General features: G+C 48.3%; 1 protein-coding gene and 1 pseudogene across 2 annotated transcripts in view; one reads left to right on the plus strand and one right to left on the minus strand.

The window, feature by feature from the left end:
• LOC144715930 (kinesin-like protein KIN-13A) overlaps nt 1-15,171 on the plus strand; it is a 48,232-nt gene that overhangs the window by 16,303 nt on the left and 16,758 nt on the right. For both annotated transcript variants that reach the window (XM_078590937.1, XM_078590938.1), the window contains one exon: nt 10,995-11,157. In XM_078590937.1, the coding sequence (XP_078447063.1) occupies nt 10,995-11,157 (163 nt within the window). The remainder of the gene's footprint in view (nt 1-10,994; nt 11,158-15,171) is intronic.
• LOC144715934 (5S ribosomal RNA) lies at nt 11,236-11,357 on the minus strand (annotated as a pseudogene).

Raw genomic sequence — 15,171 nt, forward strand, 5'->3', positions numbered from 1 at the left:
ACGCCGCTTCGAAGCGACTCCCAGAAGGTCACCTCCGACCGTGGCTCCAGTCGCGCGCCCTCCACCTCTGCCCATACTTCTCGGGTCATAGGACATTCGAAGAAGAGGTGAGAGCAGTCCTCAAGGCCCCCGCACATAGGGACACAATTTGCGGCTTCCTCCGGATAAATACGCCGTCGAGCTGTTCGGGTCATCAGGCGGCGCCGGAGAAGGAACCACCCAAATATTTTCACCGTGAGGGGGATTCTCCGTCTCCAAAGGAGCCTGCAGCTGGCCAGCAGATCAGAGGGTTCTGTGCCTGAGCTTCGCCTCAGCAACTGATAGGCCGCCTTGACCGAGAACCGTGTGTCCAGCCAAACCCAAGCATCCAGTGAGCTTTCCGACGGGCGCACTGAGTCGAGGAGGCTCAGAAGGTTTACCAATTCAGAGATCCGCTGGTCCGATAGTCCTCCTTCAAACACCGGGAGCCAAGCCCCATCCCAGCACGCCTTCACCGTTGCATTAAGATCCCTGGACAGCGCGGATAGCCGGGGGAAGGAAGACTGTAGCAGCCCCAGGCCAGAAAAATCCTCCAGCCAGAATCGGAAGGCGGATCCATCTCCCAACCGGGGTCTGAAAAAATCCCGGGCCAGCCGAAAGACGGGACAAAGTCCTTTCCAGAAGGCGGACGCTCCACGGCTAGCTATCCCTCTTTGGCCCCAATCCAAGGATACCCCATATCCGTCACATAAGACGTTAGTTGCTAGGTCTGTGGGTGGCTGCATCATCCTCTGCACCCACTTAAACATCATCACAAGGTTGGCCTCTTGGAAGGCACAAATCCCGAGGCCACCCTCCTGGAGAGGTCAGCATATCATCTCCCAAGATACCAAAGCCATGCTGCGGGCGTCTCCATGGTTGTCCCACGCCAGAAAAACCGCCTCAAGAGGGTATCAAGTCTGGCCCGAATCCCCGTCGGCATCCGGAAGATAGACATGTAGTAGGTGGGTATGGCCGCAAGCACCGACTTGATAAGGATCAGGCGTCCCCCCCGAGTCAACGTGCGAGCCTTCCAACCCTCCAATCGTCGTTCAATCTTATCAATTACAGGCTGCCAATCTCGGCTAGAGACCCGCCCGATTGTTAAGGGCAAGCCTAGATATCGGATGGGGAGTCTCAATTGGGGTGGAGAGGATCTGGGAGCATCTGTCCACTTCATCCGCCGTCATGCCGATGCCAATGAATGAGGATTTGGCTCGATTGAGTTTAAGGCCAGAGAGGTCTGAAAAGATATCCATGAGCACTGATACATTCTCAGCTGCTTCCGTCGTCCCTTCGAGCAAAAATATGGTGTCATCCGCGTATTGCAGCAGCGGGATCCCTTGCTGGCCTCTTGGCGATTGGAAACACCGAAGTAAGCCCCTGGCGCAGACTTGCTCCGTGCAAATCGCGAGTGTGTCGGCAGCTAGAATGAAGAGAAGAGGCCCCAGTGGGCATCCTTGCCGAATGCCTCCTTGGGGATGGATCCACCTGCCCCCCGGCTGACCATCTATCAATACCAAGAATGAGTGGGTCGTGACACAGAGTTGACCCACTTGATCCACTCTGCTGGAAATCCTCTTCGTCGAAGTACGGCCCAAAGGAATCTCCAATCAAGGGAGTCATACGCCTTGGCGAAATCAATTTTCCAAAGAAATCCGGAGACCTCCCGCTGCCAAGATGCTATCACTTCCCCAGCAATTACTGCACTGTCCGTCATTTGTCTCCCCGGAATAAAAGCCGACTGGAAAGGGCTGATGAGGGCATCGAGCAGATCCCGGAGCCGATTGGCCAAGACCTTGGCTATAATCAGGTAGATGGAGTTCGAGAGGGAGATGGGTCTGAAGTCCCCCACCTCAATCGCCCCGGGCCGCTTCGGAATGAGCTTGAGGTAGGAGCGATTAAGCCGATCCATGATGCAGGACCCGCTGTGAAATTTCGCAAGCGTTTCCATAACCTCAGAGCCCACGGTGCCCCAAAATTCAGAAAAGAAGAAGACCGGGATACCATCCGGGCCGGGGGCTCCTGCATTCAGACCCGAGATGGCTCGACGAACCTCCTCCTCTGTGAATGGGGCCACCAAAGCTTTATGTCGATCTCGTGGTATACAGGTCGCGCCCTCCCCAGTCCATCGCCACTTATTCCGTGGCCCTCGTCTTGTCATGGGAAAGAAATGGCGTCTTAGGATGCCCCCAACTGCAGAGGGTTCTGAGAAGACCTCATTACCCTCTTGGATTTGATCTATTTTATTTGCGCGCCTTCTTCCATTTGCCACCATATGGAAGTATTTTGTATTTGCGTCTCCCGATCTCAGCCACAGTTGTCTCGACCGTTGTCGCCAGTCCATTTCCAGCTTCAAATCTTCCTCGCTGATGATGCTTCTTAGTGCCCTTCGTTGTACTGCCTCTTCACTTGAGAGCGGTCGAGATCCCTCGGTAGTGTCCAGGTTCTTGAGTTGATCAAGAGCAGTGTCGCGCCGACTTGTGCGGTCAGCTCTGATTTTCCTTCTTGCACCGATAAGGAATTGGCGGAGGCCCCACAATTTGCTTGCGATGTCCATAGGTCTTGGGCCCTCGTTGGATGCGATTGCCCACCATTGGACTAGGTCGTCCCGAAACTTTGGCTCCCGCAACCACGATCTGTCCATCTTGAGGTAGGTGGCCTCGTAGTCCTTTTCCCCCGAGTGCCACGCGATCGGCGTGTGGTCAGAAAGAGGTCGTGGAAGAGCCCGGACGGCTGCCAGGGGGAATAGCTCCATGACCTCAATAGACGCAAGAAATCTATCTAGTCGAGAGCATGTATTGGGGGATGCCGAGCTTCTCCATGTATATTGACAGTCACTAGGGCCCATCTCCTGGAACCCCTCCTCGGCGAGGAAAGACCAAAATTGTTCGCTGCCGTGGTCTCGTCCTCCTGCCTCATTCGGGCGATCAGAGGCCTCTAATGTCACGTTGAAGTCACCGCCAAAGAGCATCGGCAGCCCTCGATATCTGCTGGCCACCGAGGCTAAGTCTGTCCAAAGTTCTTCCCGGTGACTGGGGTCAGTGGGACCGTAAACAGACGCCACGACCCATTCCCAGCCGTCTGAGATTCGGGCCAACTTCACCACCACCACATGTCTTCCTTTCCACTCTTCAACCGTGGCAAACAAGGCTTCATCCCACGCTACGATTAAGCCTCCCGATCTCCCAACAGCATCTAGGGCTGCAAACCCCTCAAGATGTCCTCGTCCCACAGGATTCCAAACTTGGGCCGCACATCTGTCAAGCATGGTTTCCTGCAGGCATGTCACTGATGCTCCCCATTTGCGGAGGTAGCGCCCCACGATCCCTCGTCTCCGGGCATCCCGAAGACCACGAACATTCCATGAGACGCACTTCATGAGGACAGGGTAGGTTCCCCCTCGATGTGCCCATCTCGGAGCACACGCATCACCTCGGCCATTTCTAGCGTCCTTGCCTTCCTTGTCTCCTCCGATTCCGTGGATATCTGCTGGCTGGTCTTGCTATGCTTATCCTGCTTTTCTTTCCCCTTCACTGTGGTCTTTCGCAGTCTCCCCCGGCTCCTGTATGAACGGCTATGTGCCGCTAGTAGTCTCATGGCCCGGCCCAAAACTGTCGACTGGCCAGAGTGTATACTCTGCGACGCCTCCGCCTCCACTGGAGAGTCTGCACATTCTGGTTGTTGGGCTGAGACTGGCAGCAAATCAGCGACTAGGCTAGGAAAGCGGTTGCTGCACTGCGGTGTCGGTGTCCCCAAGGGCTTCAGGGTTTGTAACGGCGGAGATGTTGTCTGCCGGGATGACCCCGGAGCCCCCTTTGATGAATGGTCCCCTCGGTTAGCCAGGGTGTTAGTGCTATAGCTTCCAGAGACGGACCGTGAGTCGGAGCGTGATGCCGGAGTCTTGGCTGGATCTTGCCGGGGGGATGCCAATCCGACTTGCTTGTCCATATCCATCATGGCAGCGGCTGTGGCGACGGCAGTGACTGGCTGTGGTGGCGGGGGTGGAATGAGCACTGTCAAGGGGACTTGTATGCTGCCTGGAGACTTCTTGAGGGGGGCAAACGTGGGTATCTTTGTGTTATCCGGTATTGACACCTCGATTCGGACGTAGTTTGGGTCCCCCTTCTTTAACCCGTTTGAGACGATCCGACGCAAGGACCCGAACTCACTGACCATCTCCGCAAAGTGAGGCCAATTGCGGAAGCTGAAGGGGACACCCCTGACCTCCAGTATAGGAAGAGTTTCCTCTATCTTGTTGCTGGGAAATGCAGGGACAGCAATGTGACCGCTACTGTTGCTGCTGTTACTGCTGCTGGTGGAAATTCAAGATACATTCTAGATGGTGTTCCAAGGATGAGGAAGAGGCCTATTGGAGACTTGGTTGATGGTTTGAAGCAACTCGGTGCAGACGTCGACTGCATTTTGGGCACTAATTGCCCACCGGTCCTTGTAAATGACAATGGGGGCCTTCCAGGCAGGAAGGAAGAGCTAGAGCAGTCGAAGAAAGCCAGAGGGGAGCGCGTGGAAGATGCCACGGCTTAGAGAGACAGACCCCTGTTCAAGATTTTGAAAGAGAACAAAGATAAGAAAGACTTGGAGTTCAACGAAAGATTCAAGCACAGTGATGCAGAACATCGCTTGATCTGCATCCGATCATCCACAGACTCACGGTCCAGGTGCAGTCGTTCCTTTCATTTGTATTATAGCTTGTTATATGTTGATCCTGCTAGACGATCGTCTGCTGCTAGAAGATGATTCGAAGATTGCTGTAGCATGCACCTGTTCATGCTTGGAGAGTTCAGGGCACAAGATCGACTGAGTATGAACGTGATAAGGGCACTGCTGCCACACCCCTCCTACTTCCACATCTGGGTTCCCTTTGCAGGCGTTTCCTCCTCTTCTTACTCTGTGCTGACTCCACATCATTGGCTTCGGACGCTCCGACCGTTCTTCTCTTGCAAGAAGGTCCTGGCTGCTAGGCTACAGATAAGGAAAGACGTAATAATCTGCGTACGGCAAACCCAGAGAGCTCTGGGTGTACGCAAAGATACTGGACCAGGAGTTGCAACTCATAGTGGATTTCCTTGAAAAGTGGAAGAAGTGGAAGGATGCGAAGATCAACACAGACAGACACAAATCATGGGCCCCCAGCAATAGCAGTGTCCATGTCGAAAGTGGAACAGCCTCAGGGAACAATCAAATACTTATCAAGTTACTGGATGGAAGAACACGATGCATCCAAATCCCTCAAGCCTTCATTTCTGGCAAGACCCTGAAGCAACATCTCTACAATATAACCCTAATTCCCCCACACCTATTTTGACTGGTCTCTGAGTCCAGAGAAATCTACGAGAAAACCATCATCTGCTCGTGAAATGATGGTCTCTACCTGTCCTGCAGTCTTCTACTCTGCCTTCGTGGTGGTTCTGGCTTCAGGAGAATGCAACAGCGCCAACAGGGTGATGACGGCATGCACGCAACGATCCCACAAGGAGGTAACTATGGAGGGTCTTTCAAAGCAGCATCTCGGACAAGAAGGGGGGAGCCAGGATGACACTCACTGGGCAAGAGCGACTTGAGACAACATTATTGGCCTTGCAATCAGGAGATCTACACAAGGACAGAGGGGCTGCAGGGTATCAGGTGGGAAGGCACCCAGGCTAGACAACAGTAAAGGTTGGGTGGACCAGTCGTCAGAAGGAGACCCTAGGCTGGCATGAGTCTCAGGTCGCTCAACCCATGCCCAGTGGCCTGGTGGGGTGCAAAGACTATCAAGAGGCAAACTCCACAATGGTGGGTAGAGCCACATGTAGAGAGAGGGGTCAGTGGTACGAGAGGACCGGGAGGATGCTCCTGAAGGCATGGAGGGAGGATAGCGGAGCAACACAATATGCAGGCTCTTTGCACCGCACCCTTGGCAACCTGCAGAACAAGTCGAGCAAACCTACAGGAGACAATCCGCTTGGGGGAGTGGGAGAAACAATGCGATGGAGTTGCACTTTTCCCTCACCAAGCATCACGGGGGAAGACAGACGTAACAGAATGGGACGGTCAGAACCTCTCCCGGTGTTTAGCAGATTACGCACTGTTAATCAAGTGCCAGAGGTACAAGAAGTGGACAGTTGGGTGAGAGGCGGTCCACGACGACAACGAGTTATCCGCCGGCCAGAGATATATAGAGCGGAGGGCCTGAAGAGCACTGTTATCGATGCTTGAAGAGCGACCATTGGGCAAGGGAATGTCGGGGCAAGCTGGTCTGCCTTAGATGCCGGATGACAGGCCATCGTCAAATGGAATGCCCAAGAGACGGTAGAGATGTGGTCAGGCAGACATACCTCAACCAGAAAACTCACGGCTCCAAGGGCCCTCAACCTCAACCAAAAGACGACAACATTTGGCAAAATGGAGCACCGGCAGACCACCAGGGAACCCTGATGGGCTGCCTAATCGCAGAGGTCCTGAGAGGCTCCCCAACAACAGACAAGATTCGGATGGGTCTCCATACAAAAGTTACAGCCCTCGCCATGGCAGAGGTATGGACCCTCGAAAGCGTAATTTCTTTCTTCGGGGAGCATCAGTGGCAGCTTACACATCACTGATGGGCTGGGAGCAAGTAATCAGTGGGGTGCACTAGTGAGATGGCGTCGGGTTCTCCCAAGCAATGGTTCAGCGAGGGGATCCAATGTCTCACACATTATAGAAGCTTAAGGCATCCCAATGGGCTATCGGACCAGACCAGCGCTGGAGGCTTTGGTCAGACCTTTGGGCACTCTCAAACACGTCCTTTCTTATGGCTGTTTGGAGGAGTGCAAGTGGTATAAACCATCCGTGATTCTAGCTAGCCCATGCTTCAGGCCCTTGACCTTATCACACAAAAATGCATGAACTCCGTCAAAAATCAGCTTATAAGAGGAGTTTTGGTCTAATCATTGAACAGAGATTAAATTAACATAAAGTTGTGGTACATGCAAGACATTAGTGAGGATACTTAGGGGGTCTAGGTCTATACTACCTATTCCAGCAACTGTAAGAAGCGTGCCACCTGCTGTTTGTACCTTCTTAGAGGAGTGACACACTTTATAGGTTTTAAAAACTGAACTCAAGTGAGTCATATGATCAGTTGCGCCGGAGTCTAAAATCCAGATAGCAGAATTTTGAGGTACGTTACTTACAGTTGAAAGGCATAGGGAGTTACCTGAAGAAGCCATTGAAGTGGACCCAAGAATTTCAGTTGCCTTGAGCTTGGTTTGAAGTTGATGTAATTCCTCTTTGAGTCGTTCAATGTCCTGAACCGAGGTGTGCTGCGGAGTAGCATCATTTCCTTCAGTTTCGGTTTGTATCATACTGTTGCCTTTACCAATAATTTTATCAGCCCAGGCAGGACGACCATGAAGTTTCCAGCAAGTTTCTTTAGTGTGTCTAGGTCATCAACAGTGACTGCACAACAAGTTATCTTTATCATCCCCACGTGATCCCTTAGATTGGGTTTTTTTCTGTGTTGATGGATCAACATTTGCAGGTAATTTTGTAGTAGATGTAGGTTGTCGCGATACATTGCTAGGATATGACTTTTTTGTGCTGCAAGTTGAGCTTTGAAGTTGAGGTATAGTCATGTTGCAATCTGTGGCTTGTCCAAGATGGTGCTCTTCTTTACGAATCTGTAGGACGGTTTCTTCAAAGTTCAGCTTGTGTTCACGATTGAATAGTTGTGAGCGAACAGGTTCAAATTCGGACCTAAGTCCCTTTAGGTACCGATAAACCCTATCACGCAACACATATTGATGATCTACAGAATTAGCTGTAGGTGGGCGATAGAAATCAATTTCCTTCCTTATGGTTTGAAGTTCATTAGCATATTCTAAAGCAGTCCGAATTTCCTGGAGTTGCGTCATTGCACGATCTACTAGATCAGCTATACGTGATTCATCATCTCTCATAGAGTGTTGTTGTTGAGTGAGATCCCAAATTTCCTTAACTGTGTCATAATCTGTATAGGAATCACTAACCCCAGAGATCATGGAATCTTAAATCCGGGAGAAGAGAATGTCCTCCTCACATCTCCACTTTAGATACTTTGGATCTGCTTCCTGAGGTGTGTCATCAGTCAAGTGGTGATGTTGACCTCTTGCTCGGAGTGTGTGATTGATATATCTCGTTCACTGGTACAAGTTATGACCAATGAACAAATTTCGTTGAGCTGTCTGCGGCAATTGGGTGTACCATTTGTCCCCAACGGGAGTATGGGATAAGCCCAGATCTACCCCAGAAGAGGATAGGTGTTCCTCCTTAGCCATCAGACTAACAACAGTAGAGGTAGCGACACAATTAGAGGATAAAGATGGAGCGAGTGCACCTGGTAGTTGTAGCCATTAGACAGAAGACCGTGACTTCTGAGAGAAGGCCAAATGGAGATCGAACGAGGACCTCGAGAGAAGATGGTAAGTGGAATTCGGTGCTTGGAGAGGCGGGACTGTGCTCGGAGACACGAACCGCTCGGGAAATAGTCAGCACTATAGCTTGTGACAGGATCCCGTGACAGTGTTGGTCGTTCTGTAGTTGGGACGTAATGGAGTCGTCCAGCTCAGTGTGGTAGTCTTGCTCATCTTCATCGAGGCTCTGATACCATCTCAAAGGTCGAGAACCAGATGGTGGAGAAGTTGAGACAAGAAGATAGAAATCGAGAGTGAAAATAGACGCATACTATCTCCCTTTAGGGCACACAATGTTTATATACACAATAATGGGCCAAAACACAAGTGGCCAAGGACGAAGCCCTAACGGCTAGTCTAATTGCTAGTTTCTTTAACAGTATCCATTGTTGGAAGCGTGTGTTCAACTGGCTATGAACTCCTTGTGGGTTGGTCAATCTGTGGCAATACCCTCTGAGATGTATCAGTGTTCACTGTCTCTGGTGGAGATTGCATGACCTCCTGGGGCATATGATTCTGTTCGGACCAGCTCTCATGTGGCAGAGAAAGGAATTGTGGACCTTGTGACTGGGGATTTGGCTGAATGGCACCTTCTTCTGATTGGGACTTGAAGTACATTTCCTGTTCACAGAAAGTAACATCTGCAGAAATAAGAAATCTTCTGGATTCAGGATGATAGCACCTGTATCCCTTCTGGGCACTGGAATAACCAACAAAAACGCACTTGATTGCCCTTGGGTCCAGCTTCCCGGATTGCACATGCACATATGCTATACACCCAAAAACTCTGGCTACCAATCCAATCTTCAATCTCCCCCCTGGAAAGGTTGACATCATCTGATCAATTGGACTACAATGTCCAGTCACTTTTGATGGTATTCTGTTTATAAGATGAGTTGCTGTCTTCACAGCTTCACCCCAGAAATGCTTGGGCATATTCACTTGGAAGAGTAATGCACTGGCAGTCCCCATAACGTATCCAGTTCTTCTTTTAGCTAAACCATTCTGCTGTGATGTATTAACGCATGAAGACTCATGGGTGATGCCTCTTTCAATAAAATAAGAACTGACAGTGGCATTAAAATACTCCCGGCCATTGTTGGACCTTAAACATTTGATCTGGACACCAAACTGATCGTGTATCATTCGACAAAACTGTACAATAGTCGATGTAACTTCTGCCTTAGAAGTCAGCTGATAGAGCCACATAAAATGAGTGCAATCATCGATAAAAACCACAAACCGCCGGCAACCTGATAACTTTGTCACTGAACACGGTTTCCCACACATCGTTATGAATATAATAGAAGGGAAGTAAACTTCGTTCATTCATACTTTTAAATGAAGATCGTTTGTGCTTAGCTAATTGACGGGCTTCGCATACCAAAGTACTAAGATCAACTCCATTACAAATTGTTAGAAAACATTACTTCATAAGTTCAAAGCCTGGATGACCAATATGCCTATGCAGCAACTGAATCCAGTGGGACAATCTTCGAGTAGGAGCAAGCCACCTTTCGCCTTAACAGATGAAGTCCTCTTCCCGAACACCTTGTGACATAAGAAACAAACATCACTATCATGTAAAAATCTCCATCCAGATCGCCTCATTTCTGTGTAGCCAGATTCCCCAGAGCTCTGTCAGCGCTCGGCCCCCACTTCTTTACGTCTAGGACCAGTCCTCTGCATGGACTCCCAAAAAGCCTCATCTGATGATGTGTTAACCACCAACTATGCTTGAGTGGCCCAAACTGTATGTAAGAAAGGTCATCCAAAAAATAAATGATTGCTATCCTAGTTGTCTCTCGTGCACAACACGCATTCTATCGGCTCATCTGGATACATCCTCTTGAGAAAGGCACGAGTCATCAGTCTCTTTCAGAGGAATAGCCACCCTAAAATCTTAACCTTAAGCGGAACCTTTAGATGCCAGATGGCTCAATACACCTGGATCGTATTTTTGTCTTCCTCGTTGCCCTGTCTGATCCGTGCATAGGTTTTCCCCACTGAGCAAGGAGCTCTTGTCCAGTCCCAACCATCTGATTCCCCTAGGTTTGGGTGGATCTGATTTAGAGCTTGTTCCAAGTCCAATAAATCAGCTAGTCGTTTGTTTGACAAGGCACCTTCAACCCTCCAATTCTAGGTACTGTCCCAACATTCACTTACTGTAGCCTCAGGGCATTGCGTGAGCACAAATAGCCGAGGGAATGCTTCCCGCAAGGGGCAGCGTGACAACCAGGGATCAGTTCAGAATTTAAATTGTCTTGGATGTAGTATCCAATGCCGAAAATATGATTAAATGCCTTTGATAAAAATAGGGAACAGTGACCTTACTTGAACAGTTCTATAGGCTCGTACATCTGTATCATTTACCGCACTGGAGACAAACCATCTGTTTTCTTTCGTGGCTGCAAAGGTGCTCAAGACAACTGAGAGATTGTTTGACAGACTCTCCCTTTTCTCTTTTAAAAATGAACGTTGAATATTTCTCTATACCTTTTTTAACTGGAAATTATGTTTTTCATTTGATTTTATTTTCTACAGGAAGTGGTAAGACATTCACCATGCAACCTCTGCCGCTCAGGGCTTCTGAGGATATGCTTAAACTATTGAATAAGTCCACATACTGTAACCAGAGGCTGAAGATGTGGCTCAGCTATTTTGAAATTTATGGTGGGAAGCTTTATGATCTTCTCAGTGATAGAAGGTCAGTATTAGTAAATCAGTCTCATTTCTCGCTCCAATTTTTTTTTTGAAATTATGAACTGTGATCACATGCCCATGTTGTGGTCACCAACGAGGACTTCCCAGGCGGTCACCCATCCTGGTACTGCTCTTGCCCAAGCACGCTTAATTTCAGAGTTCTAATGGGATCTGGTACACTGGTGTGCTGATACTAGTAACTAACTTCACTCTGATATCCTCTCTTCACTCCGTGAGAATATCCAGCTAGAAAATAGTTCAATCATGTTTAGTACAATCATGATTAGGATATCAGAGCTCGACATGTCTAGTACAATCATGTTTGACGTGATCATGAGCAATACTTATAGCCGACCTGTTGTCGCAGAAGAGATGAACTGGCTGATCACATATCAGTTGGAGCTCAGTTAGGAGATTTCTAAGCCGCACAGACACCTTGAACATGAGCCCAAAATTTGACCTTAGCACTAGAGCGAGATACAACATCTTTTTTCTTGCTTTTCCTAAAAAAAAACATCTATGCCAGTTGATGAGATTACCTTCAAGGAAGGAACAGTACCCTGTCGGTGACCAACGATCAGTAGGAGATCCCACATAATCAGCATTGGTAAATGTCCAAATGGAGGCCACTCCATCTTTTGGAGGCTTAACCCAGTCCAATAGTACCCTTGAGATAATGAAAAACACTATCAGTAGCTAGAATATGGCATAAACAAGGAGAGTGCATAAATTGACTCAAAATACTGACAGCACAAGTGTTAGCCAGCCATCTTATTTGTATCTTATTATCTTTCTTTTTTATTTTTCTATCTGTAAGTGGGCCCCACGTGTTATAAGTGGACCCACATGCACAAGTCACTCATGCTCTCACGTGAGAGAATAAGTGACCTAAGGATAATGGGCCCAGCCCATTTCAACTGTACTAAGCTGGTATTTAAACCAGCCCTATGACAAAAATCGTAACTGGTGCTTTCTGTTCTTTCCTTGGAAACCCTAGTTGGAGGTGAAGGAGACAGTAGGAGATCCAGAGGGAGCTGGAGGATGATTTCTAACATGGTATCAGAGCATCGGGAGTAGAGTAGAGTGTGTGTCACACTCTATGACCAGCTGAGGTGAGCCTTCTCTCTGGTCACCAACATTCCCTCCCAACTCCTCCAGCAAGCCAAGTACACTGTGTGAAGGGAGATTCTTGGAGCTGACGATGGAGGAGGCACGAGACAACTCATCTGCCACAGTAGCTGTGAAAGAGAGGATCACTATTGTATTGCCAGACATTCCCATGAAGTTTGATGGGACCAATGGATTCCAATGGCGTAAACATGTGGAGCTGTCATTGGAAGCCAGATCCCTCTCAAACCATCTGACTGATGATCCAGTTGATCCAGGGCAACCCCATTTCAAGACTTGGAAGTCTGAGGAATCTTTGATTCGACAATGGCTTCTGAGGATCATGGTTAGTGATATGGCAGATAACTTTCTGTATGTTGACAGTGTGAGAATTATGTGGGATGAGATTACAAAGAATTGTGCAAAGCAGCAGAATGACTGGAGGTGTTATGATCTGATGGTGCAAGCTTTACAAGCCAAACAAGGAGATTTGACTGTGATGACCTTTGCTTGCAGATTGAAAGCAATATGGAGAGAGATAGATCATTATTTGCCAGTTGATAACCCAAACTCCAGTGAACGCCAGTACACTCTCAAACAGAGGATGTTTACCTTTCTTATGGGCCTCAAACAAGAGTATGAAAATGTGCGCAGCCAAATTCTCCACAGAGAGATCATGTCAGATCTGGATCATGCTATTGGGATGGTTATGGACGAAGAGAAAAGACTGAAGATTGGACCAGAGGGATCTAAGGGAAATTCAGCCTCTTTTTCTACAAAGAAGACTCAACCTGCTCAAGGCGACTACCCTGGGGGGGGATACCAGTTCTTGGCAACAAGGTGCCAACTCAAGTCAACCTCAAGGATCTAAAGCTGACCCAAGAGATGATATGTTCTGTGTATACTGCAAGAAGGGAAGACATACTAAGGAGAACTGTTGGAAGCTAGCTCAGAAGAACCAGCAACAGTCAAAAAGGGCATTTGCCACCACTACACAGCCTCATGAGACTGGGGAGGCATCATCTGGAAAGGGAAAGTCGTCTGAAGAGCAAGGAGGGGAAGTGCAGCAACTGAAAGAAGACATCCGTCAGATCAAAGTGTTGTTGAGATCCACATCCCTTGCATGCTCAGGTAAGAGCTATGCACTCCTTGGAGTAAAACAGTTTTTTAATTCTGGTAGTTCCTGGATTTTTGACACAGGTGCTACTGACCACATGACTTCACATAGCTCCCGGTGTATTACTTATTCATTTATCCGTGAACCACACAAAGTACTCACAGCAGGGAGAGGCATATTACCGGTGATCGGCACTGGTGGTGTTTATATCAACCATGCATGCACTCTGAAAGGGGTCTTACTGCTAGTGATGTTTATATCAACCCTGAGCTAAAGGCACAGTTGATATCATTACAAAGATTAGTTCATGATACTGGATGGAGATTTGTACTTGATATTGATGTTTCTTTCTTGTGTGACAAGGTGTCCGGGAAGAGGACTTCATCTGTTAGGAGGGAAGATGGCTTGCTCCTACTCGAGGATTGTCCCACCGCTTGCCTCTCCTCGACAAAGCTGTCTCAGGCCGTAGACAGGATTCAGTTGCTACATAGGCGTATTGGTCATCCAGCATTTGAACTTATGAAGTCATGTTTTCCAACAATTTGGAATGGTGTTGATGTTAGTACTTTGTTATGCAAAGCTCGTCAAATGATACACGATCAGTTTGGTGTCCAGATCAAATGTTTAAGGTCCAACAATGGCCGGGAGTATTTTAATGCCACTGTCAGTTCTTATTTTATTGAAAGAGGCATCACCCATGAGTCTTCATGCGTTAATACATCACAGCAGAATGGTTTAGCTAAAAGAAGAACTGGATACGTTATGGGGACTGCCAGTGCATTACTCTTCCAAGTGAATATGCCCAAGCATTTCTGGGGTGAAGCTGTGAAGACAGCAACTCATCTTATAAACAGAATACCATCAAAAGTGACTGGACATTGTAGTCCAATTGATCAGATGATGTCAACCTTTCCAGGGGGGAGATTGAAGATTGGATTGGTAGCCAGAGTTTTTGGGTGTATAGCATATGTGCATGTGCAATCCGGGAAGCTGGACCCAAGGGCAATCAAGTGCGTTTTTGTTGGTTATTCCAGTGCCCAGAAGGGATACAGGTGCTATCATCCTGAATCCAGAAGATTTCTTATTTCTGCAGATGTTACTTTCTGTGAACAGGAAATGTACTTCAAGTCCCAATCAGAAGAAGGTGCCATTCAGCCAAATCCCCAGTCACAAGGTCCACAATTCCTTTCTCTGCCACATGAGAGCTGGTCCGAACAGAATCATATGCCCCAGGAGGTCATGCAATCTCCACCAGAGACAGTGAACACTGATACATCTCAGAGGGTATTGCCACAGATTGACCAACCCACAAGGAGTTCATAGCCAGTTGAACACACGCTTCCAACAATGGATACGATAGAGAGGGGAGTCGGTGCTGAGAATATGGAGTCAGTGGATGAACAACGACTAAGTCAAGGACCAGTAGATGAAGCAAAGAACAGCCAAGCTGTAGAAGATTTGAGGTGGCCGATAGCACTACGCAAGGGTGTAGACAGGCACCAAAATATCCACTTAGTAATTATGTGTACTATGGTCATCAGTATGCAAGTTTTGTGAGTATTCTCAGGAGTATATCCATTCCAAGAGTTCTATCAGATGCACTTGGAAGTAGAGAGTGGAAGCGAGCCATGGATGAGGAGATGGAAGCACTGGAGAGAAATCAGACATGGGAATTGACTATCCTTCCTAAAGGGAAGAGAGTGGTTGGATGCAGGTGGGTGTACACCCCTAAGTTCAAAGCTGATGGAAGCCTGGAAAGATACAAAGCTAGACTGGTTGCCAAAGGTTATACTC

Source organism: Wolffia australiana, chromosome 19 (genome assembly GCF_029677425.1).
Source record: "Wolffia australiana isolate 7733 chromosome 19, ASM2967742v1".
Lineage (NCBI taxonomy): Eukaryota > Viridiplantae > Streptophyta > Magnoliopsida > Alismatales > Araceae > Wolffia > Wolffia australiana.